This window comes from Streptopelia decaocto, assembly GCF_964273445.1.
Source record: "Streptopelia decaocto genome assembly, chromosome: 10".
NCBI lineage: Eukaryota > Metazoa > Chordata > Aves > Columbiformes > Columbidae > Streptopelia > Streptopelia decaocto.
In genome coordinates, this window is record NC_138665.1 from 10,922,529 (window position 1) to 10,934,558 (window position 12,030).

Here is a 12,030-nt window from a genome sequence, read left to right on the forward strand (position 1 = left end):
CCCAAGCAGGAGCTTGTCTTTCTGAAGCGGGATTTCAATACAATTCTTTCAACTTTGACAAGTTCTTCCTATCCGGATTTCTTTGTGCATGGTCAAAGAGAGTGTTTCAAAGGGCAAGGAAAATGCTGAGCAATTCTCTCTTCCCAGATCCTTGTTAACTGGAGACAGTCCCTTGCCAGCCCCTCACCTGCAGAGCCCTCCAACAGCCCAACAACGCTCTTTGCAGCATCCCTCCTCCCTGTCTGAGCTGCTACCACCAAACTCTTGCCAGTGCCTCTGGTTTTTGCTTTCTTTGGCTCTTCTACACATACATGCCCTGCCAGCACTGAATCCCTACAGCAGACCTGGCCCGCTCCTTCCTTGAAGACGCTGCTCATGTGGCTTGGAATCGTGGAGAAGAGGAGCTTGCACTCAGCATCAGCTTTCTGCCTGTGCCCTGGCACTCCCGCTGCAGTAGTCTGCTGTGCTTTTCCAGATAATGTTGGAAAGCAATGAAAAAGGATTTTGGAGTGACTACAAGACAGTTCTGTAAATATGTATTAGCATTAACTTTATCCACATCGCACAAGTGGGGTGAGCTTTCAGAAGACTAAAACCAAACCTGTCCCTGTGCTGTTCAACTGAAATCCCTGCAAGTGTACAGAAAGCATTTGCCTCTCGCTTTGCAGTAGCTAGCAGGATAATATTTGGGCTCTGTTTTCTTCTCAAAAGCACTGTTCACTCGGCAGATATGTTCTTGTGTTCACATCTCAAATCACAGCCAGTGACTCCAGCATCTGGATCCCCAACTTTGAAGTTTCCTTTTCTAAAAGTCCTTTCATGTTCTGTGTTTTGATATGCCACATTCATCTTCTCCCATTTTCCTCTATTCAAGTTCTTCCACCAGTTGTGAATTATATCAGTCAATCAGATTACAAAAGAATTATCGCAAAGGTTTTCTCTTCGCTATCAGAGCTATGTAGTTTATTAAACATATGTTTTGTTATTAGAGTGGTTTCAGAAGCACTGTCTAATAAAACCCCAGGTTTTCCTTTAGTTAATTGTCAAGTCAATGCCTTAGACCTCCAGGAAATATTTTTCCAAGGAGAAACAAATTTGGTTTTAAACTGAGCAGTCCTAAACGTTTATTCTAGTCAACAGTGGAGATCAATAGACTCTTCTGTTTTATGTGCTTTAAGGGCTGAAATGGTTGCAACAGTTGTAAGGAAAAAATTACATTTTTGTAGAGGGCAAAAAAAAAAGAAGAGTTAAGCAGCCATTTCCAAGCACAAATATTTCTAGGCTGGTAGAAGAAGTAGTTCCGAAATACAAACAGAAGCATGGAACTTAATTTTTTACAAAGCTCTGTACATAAATATATGGGCATGGCACATTAATTAATGCATATTTGTTCCAAGATCAGAGATAAGTTGTAAGAAAACAAATTTATCTTCTCCCTCTTTGACAAAGACACTATCAAAGTAAAAATTATTCTTTAAACGTATTACTTTGACTCACTGCTGATACCTAGTAATTGTAAATTCAACAACATAACGATGCATTATAACTAAAATTTTTAGTGCAGGTAAATGCTTTACTCAACGCTGCCATCTCCTTCACTTCCAACAGCAATCCCAAACCAAGGCTTTAGCTTCTATTCCAAGTAACTCCTCCCTGCAACTCTCCCAGCACAGCCGTGATGAGCAACCCTGGCAAGTGATGGGCGAAGAGCCGGCGGGTGAGCTGGTGCCAGCACTGCCTCTTGTGCCAGCTGTGTCCACCACTGCCTGCTGCACAACAGAGCCCGGGCACCTGGAAGAACATCTGGAAAAGTGCTGGCTCCTTTCTGCTTTCTTTGCGCTCTCCGTTGGGCACCACTGTGCAGAGACCGTGCAGAGGAGCTGCCTGCAGTGACTGCAGCCATCTGTGCAACAGTTATAAATAGCTAATTATACTGTCTAATATTACTTTCACATATAAGTAATTATTGTAATTGCTGGTGGGATATTGTAGTCACACTTGAGAGAAAAGGTGATCTGTGAGACGCTGCCTATTAAGACAAAGGATGACAACATGAAGAGTCGCCTGTCACTGCTGATACTGCAACTCTGGAGGACATGCCCAAATATTCTCATTGCCGGTTTGTAATCAAGCTTTTCTCGCATAACATGAAGCATAAAATCTGGATATGCCTCTTCTGCCTGGCCTGTAAAAGGTAACCTCATGCTCACTGCAAGAACACTGACCTCATAGGTCAAATCTGCCATCTTTCCAGGAAAACACACCAGTGCCTTTCTGTCTGGCTTACCACAGGAGTGAAGACAGGAGAGAGGAAAAAAGTAGGAAGGTCCTTGTTTGACTGTTTTGCTTCTCATTTTGCACAAACAGGGGGCTAACCACGGATGACTCAAACTTAACTACTTTCTGGGAAAGCCACAGACCTACTCATTTAAAACATCAGGCAAAGCACTAGCATAGGGAATGCTTGACTCTGGCTGCAGCGAAAAGGCTCTGCAGGGCCCGTGGTTTCCTTCACCGCCTCAAAATCCCATAATGCTTCTGCCCCCACTGCACTGGGGGAATACGAAAGAGTTTGGTGGCACTGGAACACATCTGAGTGCCTTGTGGGCAGTTCCAGCATCGCACCTGCAGCCAGGCGGGAGCACGGCAGCTCGGACGGGTGCAGCACGGCTGTGGCCGGCAGCACACCGGGTGCTGAAGCACAGTCATGTATGAAGGGAAATGCACTAAAATTTGACCAAAGAGAAACGCAAAACCTACCATATTTTTTCAATTAAAAAGCAGTTTTGTTCCCAATTTACCGGGCAGCCACAGCCAAGCTGCACGTTATTCTTCTGTCAATGGTGGATCTGGACCTCAGCTGCAGAAATCAGGCTACATACCAACTTTGTCTAGTTTGCCATCTTTGGTTCCTGGTAATTTGTAAACCTCCAAGCTTGCAAGAGACTGAGCTGCCTGCAATACACCATTGGCAGCGCTGGAAAGACTGTTTCAGGACAAGAAGACAAAAAAAAAAAAAAAAAGCTGGCGAATAGAGGCAATGAAGAAATCTGATTTCTGTTGGGGCTGGGCAGGAAGATTTCTGCTGCTGCCTCGGAAAGCCACCTCCTCACCACCACCTGCTGTTTTCCTGTGGGCACGGGATGATGGGGGGAGGCCACCCTGGTACCCGGGGCGCCAGTTTGGTGCTCAGGTGGGGAAGGGCTCTCCAAGCCTCTGTCAGGGCACTGCAAAGCTGCTCCAAAAGGTCTGGGAGAGAGACAGAGGGAGGAGCAGGAACCCACCCGTGGGTCAGGAGAGCCACCACCGAAATACCACAACACTGGAGGATGAACCTGAGGCCACGCAGAAAGGCTGAAGCTGCACACCAGGTACCTCGTCTCTATGCATCCAGTATCAGCAGGGCTCTGAGCACAACAGGCTGCAAGTGCAGAGCCCGCTTACCTTTACATAGTTATTTCCATGGAGAGACAATTTAAAGCAGCTCAGACAGAGCTGAACTTAATGTTGTTCAATTACCTGTGAAGCCTTGCAGTGGTGCGAATGATTTATGAATGTTTCAGTGAAATTCATTTTGATACAAACACAGCCAGGGATATTTAAGAGCTGGACCCTGCAGCCCAGCACTCCAAAATGAACCAGAACAGCATTCTTCTCTGCCCACGTTGTGAACAACACAGAATGCAAATAGCTTTACTGCTGACTAAACTGATTTTTTTTAAATTTCAATCTAAAATCAGGACTTTATGCACAGTCTCTTAGCTCAGCCTGTCAAGCTGATATCCACCAACTAAAAATGTAGACACTAAACTGGTGAACATAAGCAACTCTGTACCATGCTGTTAGTCTTCCAGGTGCACAAGCAGGCAAGTACCTAGTGCAAACCGAGAGTAATTCCAGGCTGACTCATGGTAAATCTAATCCCATCCAACAGAAAACGCTCAAGGCCCAGTTCACTCTTCATTTTGATGCAAATATCCTCTAACCAATCTGTGTTTGACAAGTGCCTCAGAGCTAACAGCAGATTTTTTTAGAAAAACTTTCCCAAGGCCTTTTACATAATTCCTGTCTATTTCTCCTATACAACCTTTAAGAGGACTTTTTTTTTTCTATTCAAACAAACAAACAGCTTTTAAAGAGTATCTTTTTTAAAAGGAAACAAACAAAGAGTTGTGGTAAACTTTGCATTGATTTTAAATCCTGCCCTCCCTGCCCCCAAAAAGCATGGGTTTTTTGTTTGGTTTTTTTTTTTCCCTGTCTTCATAGTTCCCGTCCAACTGGGACCGATTTCTCAGTTAAACTATTTTGATCTGCAGAAATAGTATTGGGAGTGAAAAAGAGTGAGAATACAACCAGCAGCCTGAGAAATATGGGACACACAGAGGATCATGTAATCCAACAGCTCAGCAAGGAGAGAGAAAACCAAACTCCTTTCGTGACAGCTCTGTGACTCCCTCTGTTTTGGATTATTCGAGACACAGGCTGCTACAGAGCTTTATACCTGCAGCACTGCACTACTTTCTTTAAACACCGTTGTGACACTTTCTCACAAAGAGGCATACGCTGCGTTCTGAGACGCTTTAATCACCGGTATTGTCAACTAATGACAGGTTACAGCCGTCATGTCCGTCAGATACCTGTGCAGGCGCATCCCCAGCCGCCGGGTGGGGGGAGAAGGGAGAGGCGCCACCGGGGGACGGTAAGAGCCCAGGCGCGGGGGGCCCGGGGGGAAGAGGGGGTGACTCGGGAGCGGCTTTGGCCGGGCCGGGCCCTGGTGCACAGGCTGGCGTCCCGCCATCCGCTGCAGTGTCGGGGTGCTCTGCGCAGGGTGGGGCCCCAGGGGGTACAGGCCCCCCCAAGGGCGTTCCCCCGGGCGGTGCATCCTCCTGGGGGCCCCTGCTAGGGATCCTCCTCGGGTGTGCATCACCCCAGCCCCGTGAGCCCCCCCGAGGATAGGCCGCATGCTACCGGGGGATGCATCCAACCTGGGGAGCCCGCACAGCGACAGGGGGCCCCACAACCTCTGCGGGATTTCCCTTCGGGGATGCATCCTGCAGGGTGACCCCGGGAGGACGGAGTGGGGGTTCCGCCGTGCCTGGGCCGGGCCGGCGCCGCGATCATGCGCAAAACGCTCCGCGCGCCCCCCTCCCCGCCGCGCCCCGCGGGACCCCCCGGGGCCGCCCCCTCCCGCTGCCCCGTGGTGCCGGTGGCCGGACCCCCCTACCTGCGCCCAGCAGCGCGGCCAAGGCGAGGAGCAGCCCCAGGAGGCGCCGGCCGGCCATGTCGCGGCGGGGCTGCGCGTCTGCCGCGGGCACGGCCGCCTCCCTCCGTCGGGGCGGGGCGGGCGCACGGCACCGCCTCCCGCCCCCGCCCGGCTGCGCTTTCGCCCGGCCCCAGCAGGGTGGGGGCGCGCCCGGCAAGCGGCGGAGCTCCGGAGGGGTCCGTGCCCAGAGGGAGCTGCGGCCCCCGGGGGGTTGCTGAGCTCCGCTACCGGAGGCTGCCGCTCTTGGCGGCTCCGTGCCCTGCCCGCCTCTTGCCGTCGAGGCATCCTCCTGCAGGGCGTGTGGTCTGGCTGCTGCTGGGCTCAGTCCTGTACTTACTCGCTGAAGCGGGGAGAATCCGCGCTCCAAATGGCGATGAGGCGATGCGCAGGAATTCTGTGCGGGGCTTTGGGTTGCTGCTGCCTGGATGGGATGCGCTGTAACGGTGGTCGAAGTGAGGAAGGCCCGGTGGGCAGAACCCTCGGGAACTGTTGGAGCTGTGCGTGCCGGTGGGCAGGATCCCCGGAAACTGTTGGAGCTGTGCGTGTCGGTGGGCAGGACCCCCGGGAACTGTGGGAGCCGTGTGTGTCGGACTCCGGGGGTTGTTGGAACCGCGTGTGCCGGCGGGGAGGCAGCAGTGGTGCCGAGATGGGGCGATGGTGCCCGGCGTGGGTGTTCTGTCCCGCTCCCGCGATAGGGCTCCGCGGAAGTGTAGGGGAGGCAGCTGCTGCAATTTCATTCTTCAATGCCAAGTATTTAATGCGGAGGTTACGGAGCCATAGAAATGTTGGCTGGAAGCGACCTCTGGAGGTCTCTAGTCCAAACGCCCCCTCGGAGTGAGACCCACGGGCAGCAGGTCACACCAGTCATGGCTTTGGGAGTTGAAAACCTGCAGGGATGGAGGCACTCCCAGCTCTCTGGGTGACCTACAGCAGTGCTGCCCCACTGCCCAGTGAAGGAGGTTCTCCTGGGCCTAATCTGACCCTCCCTAACCACTTCTTTGGCCACCACCCCCATTGTGTTGTCTGCCACTGTCGTCTTAATAACAGCCCTTAGGTAGCTTTAAGCTGCAATGAGATCTGCTCTTGGGCAGCTCCTTGCCAAAGCAAACAAGCTGCCCCTTGTAGTTCACGTGTACCAAGGTGCTGGACCCTCTTCTCTACATCTCTTTTAAATGGGGGGAGGAAATTGTTAATAATACAGTAAATAACTACTTTGTTGATATTTATACATTGTTTCACTACAGAAAAGGGGGTGAGGATGCAGCCTACATTTGGGAGGAATTCCTAAAGCCTTAGTGTGGACTGAAAGCCTGAAGAAGCGTCTAGGTTGTCTTAGTCCCATCTCACCTTACAGCAGTTGGGACATACCGCTGTGCCTCGGCGGCTCCTGCCGCGTATCAGGACTGTGCTTTTTGTCCTTGGTGGGAACATTGCTTGAAAAGACAGTGAGCAAACAGACCTTGGAAGAGTTACAGAAGTGCCCGGGTGGAAGGCTGTGGTGTGATAGCAGGGGAAGGGATGCGCTACTGCTGATTTTCATCTGTGGCCACACAGAAGATTGCAGGCTCCATAGCTCCCAGTGCCTTGCCTTCCACAAACCTTCTGGGGAGCGGATTTCAGTAAGTTCTGCACACTCGTACCGTGTCACTGGAGCTGTAGGCGCTTATAAACTGTGCAATTCCCTCTGCTACTGCAGCAACTAACGGCAGTAACAGGGGTCCAGATTTACAGAAAAGTTAAACTGGAGAAGATGCAGTTCAGCTGCTATACAAAGCTGTCCGCGCATTCACGATATTGCCTCATTTCCTTTTTATATAGAGGGAAATTCAGGATTTCAGTCCTGTTCGAGTCAAACTGAAGGAAACCAGCAGGACAACGTTTGTACCTTCCCAGTCTGGTTCCCCAATAACCTCTCCATCAGCTATTTGCATTTCAATGGCTTTCCAAGCCTCTGGTAATTGTTGGGGGAGGAGGCGGGTAAAAAGGCTATTATATTAGAGTTAGATCAGCTTTAGCAAGCCTGAAGGCATGAGAGAGCATCGCAGCTGCTGATGCAACCCATGACAGTATATTGTTTGCTGCTCCGTGCGAGCCTGGGGCGCGCACCAATGCTTGTGAGTTGATTCAGAGTTACAAAGAAATGTATGAATGTAGCATGTAATTGGCAGGAGGGAAGCAGCGCTGTGCTCTGAAGCTGAAGGGAAACGGGGCGGTAGGAACCGGGAATCCATGTTGGAACCACTCATCTGGCCAAACCCCCCGACAGCCGAGGGTGCCGTCCCTGGCCGGCTGTGCCCGGCCAGCGCTGGGGCTGTGTGCGACGGGCACCAGTTGTGCCTTTAAGGGAGGCCGAGGCAGCTGGAGAGCCTGGGGACTGGCCAGCAAGTGACTCAGCACCGCCTGACCTGTGCCCAGGAGCCCGAGCTATTCTGGGTTGGGCTGTGTTGAGGGCAGGCAGCCGAGATTTAAGCACTTCCAGTTGCTCCGCAGAGGATGTGCCCGTGCCGGGGCTGCAGCCTCGCACACGTTATGTTGTCCGGGACCGCGGTGCCGTTGTCCATTTGGATCGCTTTCCTTCAAGCTCGAGGCGCCTACGACCTTTTCATATTCTTCTCTTGAGCTAGGTTAAAGCTGTATTCTTTAAACAGCAGAATAAACCGCCATCAGAGACACTTTCAGTGGGAAAATATACTTGCTTCCCATTATATTTTAACAGGTATCATGCTGAACTCTTCTTGCTGCCTTTGAAAAATCTGCTCCCTGGGCTTAACACACTTTCGTCTACCTGAACAAAAATATGTTTAAAGAGAAGGGAAAACGCTGATCAGGAAAGGTAACGCTGGGTCAGACAAAAATCTGATTTAGAATCTTTTTCTTCCTGAATCTATTAAAATAATTTAGCAGGCTCAGAACATGTAATCCGTTAGATCTCAGAGCCCCTTGCAGGCACTAATCAATTACCCTTGATAAGTGATGGACACATAAAAAGCATCAATTTAGCTGCTGCTGAAGTGCTGCTGTTTTAAAAGCAGAATGAGCTGTCATGTAGCAACACATAGCCTTGCCAAACAGTTGTCTGTGATGGAAAATGAAAAATACTATACACAATTTAAAATGAGCAATTTAAGAGGCTGAATTACATTTCCACCTGTGTCCACCTCTTGCCTGCAGTATTGTTGTTTTATGGCCCTGTTTCCAAAGATAACAATTATTTTTTAAGTTTAAAAAAATTGCTATTTTGAAGGCCTTTTAAATTCCCTTTTGAAGCTGGAGCACATCTGGTCAAATTTGCCAAATACCTTGTTTTCTAAAGTCTTGGTTCCTTTAAAAAAACAAAACAAAACAACAAAAAAAACAACAAAAAAAAACCAAAAAAAAACCCCACACACAACAAAAAAAAACCAAACAAACAAAAACAAACAAACAAAAAACCAAGCAGTAGTATGAGATGGCAACCTACAAGCAGCACTCAGCCTGCACCACCCCAGCAGCCCTCTGCTTAAAGGACTCGGGGATATTCCAGTCTCCTCTGTCACAGCTGCATCACTGTCAAGAAGGCAGGAGCGGGTTTCTCTGGGCAATGGGCTGGTGGTCGCCGTGCTGCCGGCCCTGGTCCTGTGCCAGAGCTGAGATCTGTCAGACTTCCCTCCTTCAACTCCAGCAGCTGAGCTGAGGGAAGCTGCTGGGGGTCCTCAGATCCTCCCCAGCCCGCAGCGTGCTGTGGCTCACGTGAAAGTCATGGCTGAGTAGAGCTCACTGTAAACAGACTTACTCTGCTTCTCACCGCCCGCCAAGTGCCAAGTACTACTCGCCGTAAGCAGCTTCCCAGAGAGCCTCCAGTCTGGTTCTTTGCAGAACGGATGCATTGGGGGATATTTGTACAAGCTAATTTTAAGCATGTCATTTCTCTGCCTAAATTAGATGTCTAGACTCCTGCTATAATCAAAGGTGAGAGGCAGGTTCCTAATTACAGCGCTATGAATCACACCCTAAAAGATCCCTTGTCTGTATGGGCAGCGTGGGCACCTTTCATAGCTGCTTAAAACGGGTCTCAATATTCCCTGCTGTTTGCTGGGTCTGTCACCACTGCTGCAAACAAGTACAGAGCCCCCTCCCCTTGTGTAAATCAAATGCTTCAGCTGCGCTCTTAAAGGAGAAATGTTAGTAGTACTCGGATGGAAATTAACTGGAGAGTGCATTTATTTTTGGCCGGTCCTCCGGGAGCACCTGCCAAGCATTACCTCTCATTTCAAGCCGGACTGTTCCTGCTGAGAAAGTCTGATGGAGCTTCGAGTCTGGGTCAAGGTGAGTGCCTGGCTCTTCATCAGCTGTCTGTGCCATTTAAAAGAGAAAGAGGAAAGAAAGCTAAGCAGCAGATTGGGTGTGAGGAGTGGTGTGCTCCTGCTAGAGAGTGCAGGAATGAGAAGAAACAGGACTGCTTGGGTATGGTTTATGTGCTGATTAAATGCACCTGCTGGTCCCCAAGCATCAGTGTACAGTTTTAGAATAAAAATATTGAATCGTAAATTAAATAGAGAAAATTAATTCTGGCCTTGTCTACTCTGGGACGATAGCCAATTGCTTAAAACAATGCTTAAGTACACCTCTTTGAAACCAGAGTAATTGACACAAGCCATAGTGCCTGTGTGAAACGTTACCGAGAGGCGTTAAAACCATCGTGCGAACACCCTCAAGTGTTGACCATGGGGACCTCGCTATCAGGTGGACCATGCTCTCCCCTTCTGCGGGATCATGACCGGAGTGTGCACAGGGATGCGCTTTGCTGGGTGTCTGGAGGTTCCCGGTGCCAAACAGGAGCCGGTTTGGCCAGGCTGCCCCGTCTCCTGCTTCCCAGCATCACGGTGCTGGGAGTGCACGGGTGCGGCACTGGGCGCTGTGCTGCTCTTCTGGCGCAGGACTCGGGGGAAGAGACATTCGGGACTTTGTTTTCTCAGAATAACTGTGGTCTCAAATGGAAAGACACTGGGGCATTGGGGTCAATTCACATCTTTCACAAACACATTAGAAACTTACACTTGTTCTCTGGATTCCTGAAAAGCAGAAAAACCTGGTGTTTTCATTAAAAAAAAAATTCCACCAGGGATAGAAATTTCTGGCTGAGAATCCGAGGCCTGAACCCAAAGAAAACATGTCTCATGAAGCAGTGTAACTGCTCTGGCCAAGGTTTTCATTTTTTTTCTCAGCTTACTCCAGAAGTCTGCAGAATCCAAAAGGGGCTCCAGAGTGTAAGGTGACATTCAGTGGATCAATGAACAGCTGTAAAAGAGCTTTCCTGCCTTTCCCAGCAGTTAATAACTTCCTTGCACAGAACTTAATTTTTTCAGAAAGACCTCATGTGTTTTTTGGCTGACTGAAGACTGGCAAGGAATGTTCATAGTTACGAATGGGGAGATTTTCTTTTTTTTAAGGGAAATAAAAAAGCAAGCCCTCAAACAAACAAACTTGCTTTCACCAAAATCTTTGTGCCTGTAGCTGAGAGTGTGCAATATTACCTGAAATAGTAAAATGCTGCATAAAGCAGCCTTATTCAGCCTGAGAAGTGTGGAAATTTGAGTGCAGAACAGGTAGTGTCAAGCAATCAAGGTGTCTGCTTGGATTTTTTTCCTTGCACCGGACAGGTGTGGTCAATGTGGCTGGGTTAGTACAATGGTGGGGTGGGCAATGGCAAAGAGCAGCTATGAGTCAGGGCTGGTACTGCTTGGGAGGAAAGCGGGTTTGTTGCCAAATCCTGGATGCTGTCCCTTGGAGAAGGGAGACGACTGTATCTTCTTGGCTCCTGAACCTGAAGGAGACTTTTAGCACAGCTAAATTGTACATGTCCCTTGGGAAGGGGTTTGAGGCCAAAACCACCAAAAAACCCAGACTCTTTCATCTAAATACAGTCCTAGGAAACTACCGTGGTCTCAATCTGCTATGCATTGTCTTGTACAATGTTAGCCCTCTTCTGTAAATAAGGTTTTGCTTGTTTACTCATCATTCCACCTATAATGGAAAAGTTTCATCAGGTGTAATGGAAGTTATGTACAAAAAAGGAAACTAACACTTATAAATCCATAAAGTTTGGGATTGTTCTTAAGTAATTGTGTGTCTGTTTGTTGTTTTTTTTTTTTTTTTTACCATGACATAAAATTTTGCAGTTGGGCAGTGATTTTGTACAATTGTTACAGGTTCAAGACCCTGTTGAAAAGTGCTCATGTGTCTGGTACTTTCTCTGTGCCTCTCCTGTAAATGTGAGAGTTAAAAACCCCAGGTGCTGGAGATGGACAAATTCTTCTGAGACCAGTGCACAGTTGTTCCCTTGTTGGGGCTGTTCAGGCTCACTACAGGCTGATAAGCTCTACCACATCAGCTGGATAGATATGAATTTGGTGTTTTTAACTCAGTATTATGGGGCTAATTTTCTTTTTATCAAACCCTGGGGACACATATTAAGTGCTGTAATGTGTGACTTAAAAATAGGAAAAATCTATACAATTTAGTCCCTTTTTCTACATTTTTTGTGGTGCTCTGCTCCCAGCTCTTAGGCTGGTCTCTACTGCATGGAGCGTGTGACTCGGCTCCTACTGACAGGCATCATAACACGAGTCAGCGTGGAAGGGTTCACTCAATGCACCCTTAACTGGGATTATTTACCTACAACTGCAGTTGTTCCTCCTGCTGATGCCACAGAGTGGATCTCCAGGTGTAGCAAAACTCCAGGCTAGCAGAAAACAGAGCTGATGGGTGTTTAACTGCTGACTTAATGA

At 48.9% G+C, this 12,030-nt stretch overlaps 1 protein-coding gene across 1 annotated transcript in view; it reads right to left on the reverse strand.

Annotated features, from left to right (window-relative positions):
* Nucleotides 1-5,338, reverse strand: part of CD99L2 (CD99 molecule like 2) — a 32,423-nt gene extending 27,085 nt beyond the window's left edge. Inside the window, exon 1 of the mRNA XM_082062135.1 lies at nt 5,225-5,338. Within this exon, the coding sequence (XP_081918261.1) occupies nt 5,225-5,282 (58 nt within the window). The 5' untranslated portion in view covers nt 5,283-5,338. The remainder of the gene's footprint in view (nt 1-5,224) is intronic.
* Between the last annotated feature and the right edge of the window lie 6,692 nt (nt 5,339-12,030).